General features: G+C 52.8%; 1 protein-coding gene across 1 annotated transcript; it reads left to right on the top strand.

Moving 5' to 3' along the window:
* The first annotated feature begins 5,247 nt into the window (after positions 1 to 5,247).
* On the top strand, positions 5,248 to 12,574 carry CDC42EP5 (CDC42 effector protein 5). Its single transcript, XM_032171173.2, has 3 exons — positions 5,248 to 5,481; positions 5,925 to 6,068; positions 12,053 to 12,574. The coding sequence occupies exon 3, from the start codon at positions 12,053 to 12,055 to the stop codon at positions 12,497 to 12,499; it is 447 nt and encodes a 148-aa protein (XP_032027064.1). The 5' UTR covers positions 5,248 to 5,481; positions 5,925 to 6,068; the 3' UTR covers positions 12,500 to 12,574.
* Positions 12,575 to 13,031: the final 457 nt, after the last annotated feature.

The following is a 13,031-nucleotide window of genomic DNA, read 5'->3' as shown; positions in this document are numbered from 1 at the left end:
GTAGCTGGGATTACAGGCATGCACCACGACGCCAGGCTAATTTTTTGTATTTTTAGTAGAGATGGGGTTTCATCGCATTAGCCAGGATGGTCTCCATCTCCTGACCTCGCGATCTGCCCGTCCCGGCCTCCCAAAGTGCTGGGGATGACAGGCCTGATCCACAACGCCCAGCCGAGGGGCCTATATTCTCGCAGAAGGAGACAGACAGTAACCCTTGGGCATAATAAGCACATTCACAGCCTACTAGAAGGTGAAAATGATTTGGATAAATGACGAAGTGCAGCAGGGGTCCAGCGGTCTGGAGTGTGCAAAGGTCAGCAGTGTGGTGGATACAGATTGAGAGCCAGGGAAAGGGAAGTGGCCATGACTACCCTGAGTGAGCTGGAAGGAAACACGAACCACTCCAAGTACAATACCCCTTCACTGAGGATTCTTCTTCCCAAACTCCCTCTAGAAAGCTGAGCTGCCTCTCACCACAGCAAAAGCTCAGCCCATTAGACTTCAAACATCCTCAGCAATTCCCTGCCCATCTCTTTCTAGGAGTCAGAATTCCTCCATCCTGATCTAGACCAGCATCTGGTGACCCCTAAAAACCTGTCCTGGAAGGCTCACAAGGCTCCTCACACTCACAGTTTGTGATATGATGACCCCAGAGTTGTGCAGTGCACAACCTACACAGCTGGACATGATGGGCCTGGCACTCTTCCTCTGTGCTCCCACTGTGCTCTGTGCTAACTAGGTCATTCCACTGGGTGGTGCCATGTCAACTTCTCACGTCTCTTCTCAATATCCTGTAAGGTCTTTAAGGATAAGATAGGATCAAAGTTCCATCCATGTCCCTGCTACTCAGAAGAGGGGCTGAAACATTTAAAAGGCAAACGTTAGAACCCCCTCAGTAGCACTAGACTTAAGAAAACAAATTGCCAGGTAGTGATGATTAGATTGCTATAAAAGTCTGAATAATTACAAAAAGATTCTAGGAACTGTTGTATAATTACGTAGGGGCGCTGGCAGTATGTGGTCACTGAAATCAACTAAGGAATCATGGTGCAGTCTGAGGAACCAGCTGGGCACAGTGGCTCAGGTCTGTAATCCCAGGACTTTGGGAAGCTGAGACGGGTGGATTGCTTGAGTCCAGGAGTTCAAGACCAGCCTGGGCAACATGGTGAAACCCCATCTCTACAAAAAGTTAGCTGGGCATGCTGGCATACACCTGTAGTCCCACCTACTCAGGAGGCTGAGGCGGGAGAATTGCTTGAACCCGGGAGGCAGAGGTTGCAGTGAGCTGAGATTGTGCCACTGCACTCCAGCCTGGGTGATACAGCGAGACTCTGTCTCAAAAAAAAAAAAAAAAAAAGTTGGGAATGTATCCAGATGAACCAAAAAACCTAAAACCTTTCTTTGACCTTCCATGTTCTTCCAGATACCTTATCTCTCTCTCTTTCCCTTCACAGAGGACACCCTGGGTTATCTGCTGACCCCTCCGCCCTTCCTAGCCTTCAACCTCTCTCTCTCTGGCTTTCTTCACTGCAATGTGACCTCTCTCTGCCCACCCCACTTGGATCTGCTTTCACCCAGGCCCCCAGTGAACTCTGGATTCTTACTGAGTCCAGTGGACCTCTCTCCCTCTTTTTTTTTTTTTTAATCATACTTGTCCTGCTTTCAAGTCCACAGGGAAGGGACGGTGCATCTCCCACTCCAGGCTTCTGGGACACACCCCTCTCTTCTTCCCTCTTCACTTTCCCAGGCTGCTGCCAGGATATCATCCAGAGTTCCTTTCCCTTTTATCTCTCCATCGTTGCTGTTCTTGGCCGCTTTCTCCCAGGCCTCTGCCCTTCCCGCTGTTCCATCCAGAACCAGCCACATAATTGGTGGGGTCTATTGCCAATGAGAACACGGGGTCCCTTCTTCAAAACATAAGGAATTTCAAATTGGTGACAGCTGAGCATTAAAAGAAGTGTGGTGGCCGGGAGTGGTGGCTCATTCCTGTGATCCCAGAACTTTGGGAGGCCAAGGCGGGCCGATCACCTGAGGTTAGGAGTTCGAGACCAGCCTGGCCAAATGGTGAAACCCCATCTCTACTAAAAACACAAAAATTAGCCAGGCATGGTGGTACTTGCCTGTAATCCCAGTGACTCAGGAGGCTGAGGCAGGAGAATCGCTTGAACCCGGGAGGTGGAGGTTTCAGTGAGCTGAGATCTCGCCATTGGCACTCCAGCCTAAGCAACAGATAGAGACTCTGTCTAAAAAAACAAACAAAAAGGCCAGGCGCGGGGGCTCACGCCTGTAATTCCAGCACTTTGGGAGACCGAGGTGTGTGGATCACCTGAGGTCAGGAGTTCAAGACCAGCCTGGCCAACATGGTGAAACCCCGTCTCTACTAAAAATACAAAAAGTAGCTGGGCGTGGTGGCGGGCACCTGTAGTCCCAGCTACTGGAGAGGCTGAGGCAGGAGAATTGCTGGAACCTGGGAGGTGGAGGTTGCAGTGAGCCGAGATCTCGCCATTGGCACTGCAGCCTGGGCAACAGAGTAAGGCTTTGTCTCAAAAACAAACAAAAAAAGAAAAGTGCAGGGCCCTCCGAGCATGGGTCACTGGGCAACCCATGAAGCTGGCCCTGCTTTGGCCCCGCCCCCTCCCAGGACCTGACCTCTGAGAGGCACTATGGTAGCAGAATAGCCCCACCCACCCCCGCACATGCAAGATGTCCACGCGCAAATCCCTGGGACCCGTGAATAGGTCTGCAGATGCACTTAAAATTGTGGATCTTACGTCAGGAAGATGATCCTGGCGTGATGGTTAGTTGTTGTTTTTGTTTGTTTGTTTGTTTGTTTGTTTTGAGTCTCGCTCTGTCGCTGGAGTGCAGTGGCGCGATCTCGGCTCACTGCAAGCTCCGCCTCCCGGGTTCACCCCATTCTCCTGTCTCAGCCTCCCGAGTAGCTGGGACTACAGGCGCCCGCCACCACGCCCGGCTAATTGGTTTGTATTTTTAGTAGAGATGGGGTTTCACCATGTTAGCCAGGATGGTCTCAATCTCCTGACCTCCTGATCCACCCACCTCGGCCTCCCTGGGATTACACACGTGACAAATCTCTTACATACATATCCCTTTTTCTTTCTTCCTTCCTTTTTTTTTTTTTAGAGTGAGTCTTGCTCTGTTGTCCAGGCTGGAGTACAGTGGCTCGATCTGGGCTCACTGCAACCTCCGCCTCCTGCGTTCAAGCGAGTGTCCTGCCTCAGCCTCCCGAGTACCTGAGACTACAGGCACACACCACTGCGCCCAGCTGACTTTTGTATTTTTTTAATAGAGTCAGCGTTTCACCATGTTGGCCAGGCCGGTCTCGATCTCCTGACCTCAAGTGATCCACCCGCCTTGGCCTTCCAAAGTGCTGGGATTACAGGCGTGAGCCACTGTGCCTGGCCTTTATATATATCTTAACGTATGTACATAATAAGTGTGATGAACCACTGGCACATGCTACACACGGATGAACCTGCTTATGTGAAGGAAGTCAGATAGGTAAGGCTGTGCAATGTGTGATTCCATTTATGCGAATGTGCAGAAGAGGTAATCCATAGAATCAGAAAACAGGGGAGTGGTTTCCACGGGCTGCAGACAGCGGGGCATGGGACTGACCACTTAATAGGGTTTTCTCTTGGGGTGATGAAAATGTTTGGGAACTTGATAGAAAGGATGGCTACACAATTACCAGTGTACCAGTTAGGTACCTTCCACTGGGAATGTACTAAATGTCACTGAACCGTACACCTTAAGATGGTTAATTCTGGCCAGGTGCAGCGGCTCACACCTATAATCCCAGCACTTTGGAAGCCAAGGCAGGCGGATAACCTGAGGTCGGGAGTTCAAGACCAGCCTGACCAACATGGAGAAACCCCGTCTCTACTAAAAATACAAAATTAGCTGGGTGTGGTGGCAAGCACCCGTAATCCCGGCTACTCCAGAAGCTGAGGCAGGAGAATCGCTTGAACCTGGGAGGTGGAGGTTGCGGTGAGCCAAGATCACGCCATTGCACTCCAGCCTGGACAACAAGAACAAAACTCCATCTCAATTAAAAAAAAAAAAAAGGTTAATTTTATGTTATATGAATTTTACATCAATAAAAAATACTTAATAAAAGTCTGTGACATATATATAAATATATATATATATATATATATACATACATATATATAGTTTTTCTGATTACTGAGTTTCTGGTGACCACTGCCCCTTACCCCCTTAAATTTTGCTGTGGGTGCTGAGTCCTGACCTGCTTCACTCCATCCCCTGCAGGGACGCCAGAGGGAACTTTCTAACACCTGGATCTTTCCCTGCCATTCCTCTGCGGTTCCCCCGCCTGCAGGGCAAACTGAAGCTCCCAGTGGCTTTCAAGCTGGCTTCTCCAGGCAAATCAAACTCCACTTGGCGTCTGAGAACCCTTGGCCGCACCCAGCTTCCCCACCCTGCTCCAATATCCATCTTCCTCTCCTGGGCTCCATCAACTCTCACTCATTCTTAAGACCCAGCTCAAGGCTGCTTCTTCGTTATCGCAAATTGACTATCTTCTCTCCAGCACTACAACCCCAGCCCCAGCTAGGGGTAAAACCACTAACCTAGCCTCCCACCTGGGCCTCCCCTTTCTCTCAATGAGCTGCCTCCTACCTGGGCTTCCCTCTCCCTCTCCCTCTGACCCTGACCCAGCCTCCCACCTGGACCTCCACCTGCCTCCCAATGACCCAGCCTCCCACCTGGGCCTCCACCTCCCTCCCACAGACCTAGACTCCCACCTGGGCTTCCACCTTCTTCCCACTGAGCTGCATCCTGCCTTGGGACTCTGCTCTCCCCCTCCGCTCTCTCTCCCTGCCCACACCGCCCTGAAGGAATTGCCCTAACACTCAAACCTCACTCTCTTGTCATCAATAGACACGGGTGCTTAGAATGAGATATGACCTTTCTATGACGGAGTGGCTCCAGGCAGGGAGGTTCATCTAGGGGACGCCGCAGCAAAGCCAGAGCTGCCCCTCAGACACCCTCCATGCTCTTCATCCTCCTGCTGCTTTCACTGTCTGACCTCCCTCTCTTCTCTCTCTCCCTCTCTCTCTCTCTCCATACAGCTGCAATCTGGAAGAAATTACTCTTCTAAACAGCCAGACTTCCCCAGTTTCAGGAAATTCCAAGCTGTGCAGGGGAGGGGCCAGGCTGGGGGCGCGCCCTGTCCAGCCCCACCCCCTCTGCCAGTTCCCCCTGCACACTCAGTCCTGGCCTCCTCCCGCCCCCACACTCCGCCCAGAGGGGCCTCAGCTTTTCCACCACTGCTTTCTAGTCCTTTAAATCCTAGAGGCAAACTTTTGGGGGATAAGAAAGGCTGGGAGGGGCCTGTGCCAAAACCCTCTCTGCCTGGGGACTGGGCGGTGATTCCGCTTCTGCCTGGGCTCCTGCCATGGCCCCCGAGAGGGGCTGACACTTTAGCTCCCGGTGCAGGTAAAGGGGCCTTATGCCAGGGCTTGCCAGGGGTGGGGCCTGGACTCCTAGGTTGAGGGAGGAGGGGCTGGGGGTCTGGACTCCAGGGTCCGAGGGAAGATGGGCTGGGCCTGGACTCCTGGGTCTTAGGGAGGAGGGCCTGGGGGTCTGGACCCCTGGGTCTGAGGCAGGAGGGGCTGGGGGTCTGGACCCCTGGGTCTGAGGGAGGAGGGGCTGGGGGTCTGGACCCCTGGGTCTGAGGGAGGAAGGACTGGGGCCCTTGGCTTTTGGGTCTGAGCAAGAAGGGGCTGGGGGCCCCTGACTTTCGGGTCTGGGGTAGGATTAAGAAAGCTAAGAGCTAGGACGCCTGGGACCAGAGGGCGAAGGAGGAGGTGGCTGTACGGACCCGGATGCCTGGCTCCTGAATCTCCCTCCGGGTTCCTCATGACACTTTTCCTTACCAGGTGAGAACCCGCCCGGAGGAAGAAGGAAGAAGGCGCGGGCCGGGGATTAGGAGGCGGAGGCGGACTCGGAGCCAGGGAACCAGGGGTCCGGGCTAGAGCCGGAGTCGTGAGCGCGCGCCTGCCCCGCTCCGGGAGGACCGCGAGGTAAGGCGCGGTGGGGGACAGGGGTCCTGGGTCCTGGTCCGGAGGGAAGAGGGGCAGAAAGCCCACGAGACGGCGGCCGCTGAGTTCCCGGCCGCGGCCACGTGGCTGCAGGAAGCGCGCAGTGGAGCCCTCGCCGGGCCGGGGGTCTCCCCATCTGGGGTCTCCCAACCCCGCTTCACCGCAGCTCCCACGGGCCTGAGAACCAGTCGGGCCGGATCTGGAGCGGGTTGTTATTTCCGTCCTGGCGGGGCCGGGACTGAGAGAGGACAGAGGTGGCCGTGCCCGCCACCCTGCAGCTGGAGCCGTGGCCCCGCCCCAGCAGGAAAGAGAGGGGTGGGCGGAGGCGGGGGGAGAACGCGCGACCCGGGCCTCCCCGGGATCCAGGGTCGCGCCCCGCTTGCTGCCTGTTCCACGTTGGTCACAAACAACAGCCCCTCTGTCCCGAGCCCTGGCAGCGTGAGGGACTTTTTCCAAGCATGACCTCATTGCTTTAAACACAATTCAACCAGAGGGAGGTCAGAGGCTTCTGTTTAAGAGGACACCCAGGCTGGCAGAAGTGAAGTGACTTACCCAGGGTCTCAGAGCTAGGGCGCAGAGGTGGCATTCGAAAACTTCCAACTCGTTGTTCTGGTCTGGACCGGAGAGGAAAAAAGACAATCAAGGGTGTCAGAGGAAATCTCTCGCCTTCATACAAATCAGAACATTATTATTTTTTTCCCCACGGGGTGGCATGCCCATCGTCTCCTGTGGGGAGCTAGAGTTCATCTGGATTCCAGATCTGGCGCCCAGCATTTGCTACTCTGTGACCCAGGGCGAGTTACTTAACCTCTCTGTGTCTCAGCCATCACGCATCTGTAAAACGGGGTTGTCCTGAAGATTAAATGAATTAGTTCATTCATGGGGAGGCACTCAGGCTGGTGCCTGGCCCAGGATAAGCACTTGGGAAATAAAAGTTCGGCAGCTTCAGTGTAGTCTTTCTTTTTCTTTCTTCTTTCTTTTTCCTTTCTTCCTTCCTTCTTTCCTTCCTTCCCTTCTTTCTTTCTCCTTCCTTCCCTTTCTTTTCTTTCGTTCTTTCCTTCCTTTCTTTTTCTTTCTTTCCTTCCTTCCTTCCTTTTTTCCTTTTTTCCCTCCCTCCCCTCCCTCCTTTCCTTCCTTTCCTTCTCTCTCTCTCTCTCTCCTTTTCTTTTCTTCTTGAGACAGGGTCTCATTCTGTTGCCCAGGCTGAAGTGCGGTGCAACGATCATAGCTCACTGCAGCCTCAAACTCCTGGGCTCAAGGCATCTCCCCTTTTCATCCTCCCAAGTAGCTAGAACTGCAGGTGCATTTTAGTTTTGTAGAGAGGTCATCTCATTTTGTTGCCCATTCTGGTCTCAAACTCCTGGGCTCAAGTGATCCTGCTGTCTCGGCCTCCCAAAGAGCTGGGATTGTAGGTGTGAGCCACAGTGCCCAGCTACAAACAAGAATTCCAACCCCTGTTTCTCGAGGAGTAAACTGAGCTTTAGGTTGAGGAAGCCAGTATGGGATCGCACAAGAAGGAAATGGCAAAATTTGAGCCCAGATGCGTTTGATGTCAGAAACCAAGACTTTATGTGTGTTGCCAGGTGCTGGAAAGTGGTGGCAACTGATAGGGCAATGGAAGGGGGATGCGAGATGCATGCTGGGAGCTGGGTCTGACCAGAGGCAGGAGCTGAGAGCTGTCCAGGAGTCAAGAGGCAGCAGAGAGTGGAGGGAGCCAGCTCTAGACACTGGAGTTCCCCAGAGCTGGCTTTGTGATCTTGGTCAGTCACGTCTTGTCTCGGATCACCCATTTCCTTCTCTGAAACACTGGGAGAATGATCCAAGGTGTGACTCCATTGAGATATGTTAATTGAACATTCCCTGTGTGCTGGGCACTGTGCCGAGACCTGCAGGGACATATCATTCCCTTGCAAAAGGACTGGGAAGTATTATATTAATATCATGCCATTTTCAAGATAAGGAAATGAGGTCAGAAAGGTCAAGTAAGTTGCTCAAAGCCACACAGCGATCGGCACAGCCAGATTCAAACCTGTGCAATGGGCTTTCTGAATTCCACTTTTTCACTGCTGACTCACTGCAGAGCAAGTGCTGAGATCATAGGCTCTGTTAGCAGCTAGAGAGGATTTTTTTAAAACTGTGGATCCAGAAGATACATTAATGAGCTGAGTTCAACATTTAAAAATAAAATAGATTACAATAGAAAACATCAGAGTAGGGGCCGGGTGCGGTGGCTCATGCCTGTAATCCCAGCACTTTGGGAGGCCGAGGCTGGCAGATCACGAGGTCAGGAGTTCGAGACCATCCTGGCTAACACAGTGAAACCCTGTCTCTACTAAAAATGCAAAAATTAGCCAGGCGTGGTGGCGGGCGCCTGTAGTCCCAGCTACTCGGGAGGCTGAGGCAGGAGAATCACCTGAACCTGGGAGGCGGAGGTTGCAGTCAGCCGAGATCGTGCCATTGCACTCTTGCCTGGGTGACAGAGCAAGACTCCATCAAAAAAGAAAAGAAAAGAAGGAAGGAAGGAAAAGAGGAAGGAAGGAAGGAAGGAAGGAAGGAAGGAAGGAAGGAAGGAAGGAAGGAAGGAAGGAAGGAAAGAAGGAAGGAATGAATCAGAATATCTACCACGTTGTAAGACAAGTATTGGCCGGGCTTACTGGCACACACCTGTAATCTCAGCACTTTGGGAGGCCAAGGCAGGCAGATTGCTTGAGCTCAGGAGTTTGAGACCAGCCTGGGCAACATGGCGAAACCCCATCTCTACAAAAAGAAAATACAAAAATAACACTACATGGTAGCATGAGCCTGTAGTCCCAGCTATTCAGGAGTCTGAGGTGGGAGGATTGCTTGAGTCCGGGAGGCGGAGGTTGCAGTGAGCCAAGATCTCACCACCGCAGTCCAGCTGGTTGACAGAGTGAGACCCTGTCTCAAAACAAGACAAATCTTGTTTCTTAAAATTTTTGTTTCCATTATGGGGAAGGAGAGAGTGGAGATTGTGTGCTAGGTAACGATAAAGATATATTTATTCATCTAGGTTGAGGTCAGAGAAATTCGATAAATGCTGCAGAGGTAGTAAATCAAAACTGGTTTCCCCATGGAAATCAATGTAAAGTTGTGTGTGTGTGTGTGTGTGTGTGTGTGTGTGTGTGTGTGTAGGCCAGTCTTCAGAATCTAGCCATCTACAATTATTTTAAATCCCTTTGGCTTTCATTTTCCTCCATATTATCACCAATACTTCCCAGGGTGCCTGTTACTATGAAAACAACGTCAGCGGCTTTGTCTTTCTCATAGTGTTCTATCCAACCTAATTTTTGTTCCACAGTTATTGTTAGGGAAATATTTTCCCCCCAACGCTAGCACTACCAATTGGTTAGCACTATTACAAATACAGTTTTCTTTGATCAGACTTTTCTATGTATCCTGAAAGGAAGGTAGTGTTATTTTATTTATCTTACAGATAGAAAAGTAGGCAGGGAAATAAAGTAATTTATTCCAATTCATACAGCTGGCAAAGGGTAGGGCTTCAACTGAAATAGGTTTTTATTATTGCGATAACAGTGGTGACTGTTAAAACAAAAGTACAAGGTCATCGAAGTCCCTCCCAGAAGTTCCACACAAAACACGCAATGACCAGGATATGGGCAGAGGCTGTGGCTGCGTTTCTATTTCACATTGAATTTAGGCCGGGCGTGATGGCTCATGCCTGTATTCCTAACACTTTGGGAGGCCAAGGCAGGCGGATCACCTGAAGTCATGAGTTTGAGACCAGCCTGGCCAACATAGTGAAACCTCATCTCTACTAAAAATACAAAAATTTGCCGGGCACGGCAGCGTACGCCTGTAATTCCAGCTACTCAGGAGGCTGAGGCAGGAGAATCACTTGAACCCCAGCCTGGGCAACAGAACAAGACTCCGTCTCAAAAAAAAAAAAAAAAAAAAGAATTTGGTGCAGCTGCAGGCAATAAAGGACCTAGTTTACAATGCAGATGCTGCCAGCTTCAAATTTATGCAATTCTTCCCATTTTTTAACACAGGGCTTTTTTTTTTTTTTTTGAGACAGAGTCATACTCTGTCACCCAGGCTGGAATGCAATGGCGCGACCTCAGCTCACCACAACCTCCGCCTCCCAAGTTCAAGCGATTCTCCTGCCTCAGCCTCTCAAGTAGCTGGGATTACAGGCATGCACCACCACAACCAGCTAATTTTGTATTTTTTTTTTTTTTAGCAGAGATGGGGTTTCACCATGTTGGTCAGGCTGGTCTCGAAGTCCTGACCTCAGGTGATCCACCTGCTTCGGCCTCCCAAAGTGCTGGGATTACAGGTGTGAGCCACTGCGTCTGGCTAGGGAATTTATATCATTATTATTTTAGAAAACATAAGACATCATATTGTTAGGTTGTAGTCTTTCAAGATCAGGTACAGTTGGCCAGGCACGGTGGCTCATGCCTGTAATCCTAGCACTTTGGGAGGCTGACGCGGGCAGATGACGAGGTCAGGAGTTCGAGACCAGCCTGACCAACACGGTGAAACCCCGTCTCTACTAAAATACAAAAATTAGCGTCTCAAAAAAAAAAAAAAAAGATCAGGTACAGTTGCCCCTTGGTAGCAGTGATGGGATTGGTTCTGGGACCCCTATGGATACCCAAATCTGCAGATGTTTAAGTCTCTTATATAAATGCCCTAGTATTTGCATATAACCTATGTACATCCTCTCCTACACTTTAAATCATCTCTAGATTACTTATAATGCATAATACAATGTAAATGCTTTGCAAATAATTGTTACATTGTTTGAAACTTGTACTCGTTTTTTATTACTGTATTTTTTCCCCAATATTTTTTATCAGCAGTTGATTGAATCTGCTGATGCGGAACCCACAGATACCAAGGACTGTAATTCAAATCATAAAATGCACCCTAGGCAAAGCCCGCCTGGGCCTCTTCCTCGTGTGCTCTAGGCAGGATCTGCTTTGCTTAATGGACAGAGTCAGCCCTGTCTTCAGAACAGGAGCCTGGGAATTTCCATCTTTGACAAGCTGGAGTTTTCTTTTTCTTTTTATTGAGACAGGGTTTCACTCCTGTTGCCCAGGCTGGAGTGCAGTGACCAATACAGTGACATGATCTCGGCGCCCTGCAACCTCCGCCTCCAGGGTTCAAGCGATTCTCCTACTTTAGCTGGGATTACAGGCGTGCGCCACCATGCCCCGCTAATTTTTGCATTTTTTATAGAGATGGGGTTTCGCCATGTTGCTCAGGCTGGTCTCGAACTCCTGGCCTCAAGTGGTCCGCCCGCCTCAGCCTCCCAAGGTGCTGGGATTACAGGAGTGAGCCACCGCACCCGGGCCAACAAGCTGGAGTTTTCTATCAGTCAAGTCTGAGAAGCACTCTGAAGGGTTTGTGAAATATTTGTTACTTGGCCTCTAGGAAGGCTCAAGTATTCGCTCTTAGGAGGATCGGCATAGCGTGGTGGTCATGGGCATTCTGGAGTCAGGTTAGGCAAACCTTGATCCAAATGTGAGCTCAGCAGCTGTACCCATGGGACCTCCTGGAGTCCCATCTTACCCCATCTGTGAAACGGGAGGCCAGGCGCGCTGGCTCACGCCTGTAATCCCAGCACTTTGGGAGGATGAGGCGGGCTGATCACCTGAGGTCAGGAGTTCAAGACCAGCCTGGCCAACATTGTGAAACCCCGTCTCTACAAAAATACAAAAATTGGCCAGGTGTGGTGGCGGGTGCCTGTAATCCCAGCTACTCGGGAGGCTGAGGAGGAAGAATCGCCTGAACCCGGGAGGCAGAGGTTGCGGTGAGCCGGGATGGCGCCATTGAACTCCAGCTTGGGCGACAGAGCGAGACTCCGTCTCAAAAACAAAAAACAAAAACACGGGAACCGTCCCCCATCGTCCTTTGAGCAGTCGCGTGGCTGCGAGCCCCAGGCTGGGGCCGCGCTGACCCTCCCGTGCCCCTCGCAGATGCCCGTGCTGAAGCAGCTGGGCCCCGCGCAGCCCAAGAAGCGGCCTGATCGCGGCGCCCTGTCCATCTCCGCGCCGCTCGGCGACTTCCGGCACACGCTGCACGTGGGGCGCGGCGGCGACGCCTTCGGGGACACCTCGTTCCTGAGCCGCCACGGCGGTGGGCCTCCCCCCGAGCCCCGGGCGCCCCTCGCGGGGGCCCCGCGCTCCCCGCCGCCGCCCGCAGTCCCGCAGTCCGCAGCGCCCTCGCCTGCCGACCCGCTGCTGTCCTTCCACCTGGATCTGGGGCCCTCCATGCTGGACGCGGTGCTGGGCGTCATGGACGCGGCGCGCCCGGAGGCGGCTGCCGCCAAGCCCGACGCGGAACCCCGCCCCGGGACGCAGCCCCCCCAGGCCCGCTGCCGCCCCAACGCGGACCTCGAGCTGGACGACGTCATCGGCCTCTAGGTTCCCTCATTCCCCGCGCCCTTCCCGCCCGACACCCCACTTCTGTATACATAAACGGCCAAGGTGTGTGCCCGGGCTCTGACTTTTCACTTTGCACGTGGAAAGGGATGAACGATAGGGTCCTGGGGCCTCTGAGAGCCGGAGGTGTCACCCGGAGGCCTGGTCCGGGTCGCATGATTGCCCTGGGGTGGAGGTGCGGCTCCTTTAAGAGAGCCCGGGGGCGTGGCCAGGCGGTGCCCCTTGCAGGGGCGGCCGCTCCCGCAGTCCCGTTCATCAAATACTGAGCGCCACCGCCGGCCGGACGTGGTCCTGGGGCCCGGCCAGACTCAGCCACCGCGGGGCCAGCCGAGGCGGGGCGGGGCGGGGCGGGGCTGCAGCACTCAGCCCCGGGAGTCCTTCTGGCCCTGAACGCCTCAAGTGGACTCCGACCGGGCGGAGCCGCCGTTTACTCTGGGAGCGGCTGCAGAGGGAAGTGTAGGGGGCCTGGTCTCCGTGGGGGAAGGGTCCGCAGGCATCTTGGTTCTTTAAGGTC

This window comes from Hylobates moloch, unplaced genomic scaffold (assembly GCF_009828535.3).
Source record: "Hylobates moloch isolate HMO894 unplaced genomic scaffold, HMol_V3 SCAFFOLD_12, whole genome shotgun sequence".
Taxonomy (NCBI): domain Eukaryota; kingdom Metazoa; phylum Chordata; class Mammalia; order Primates; family Hylobatidae; genus Hylobates; species Hylobates moloch.
The sequence above is the reverse complement of the archived record's forward strand: the minus strand, read 5'-3'. Positions and strand labels throughout refer to the sequence as shown.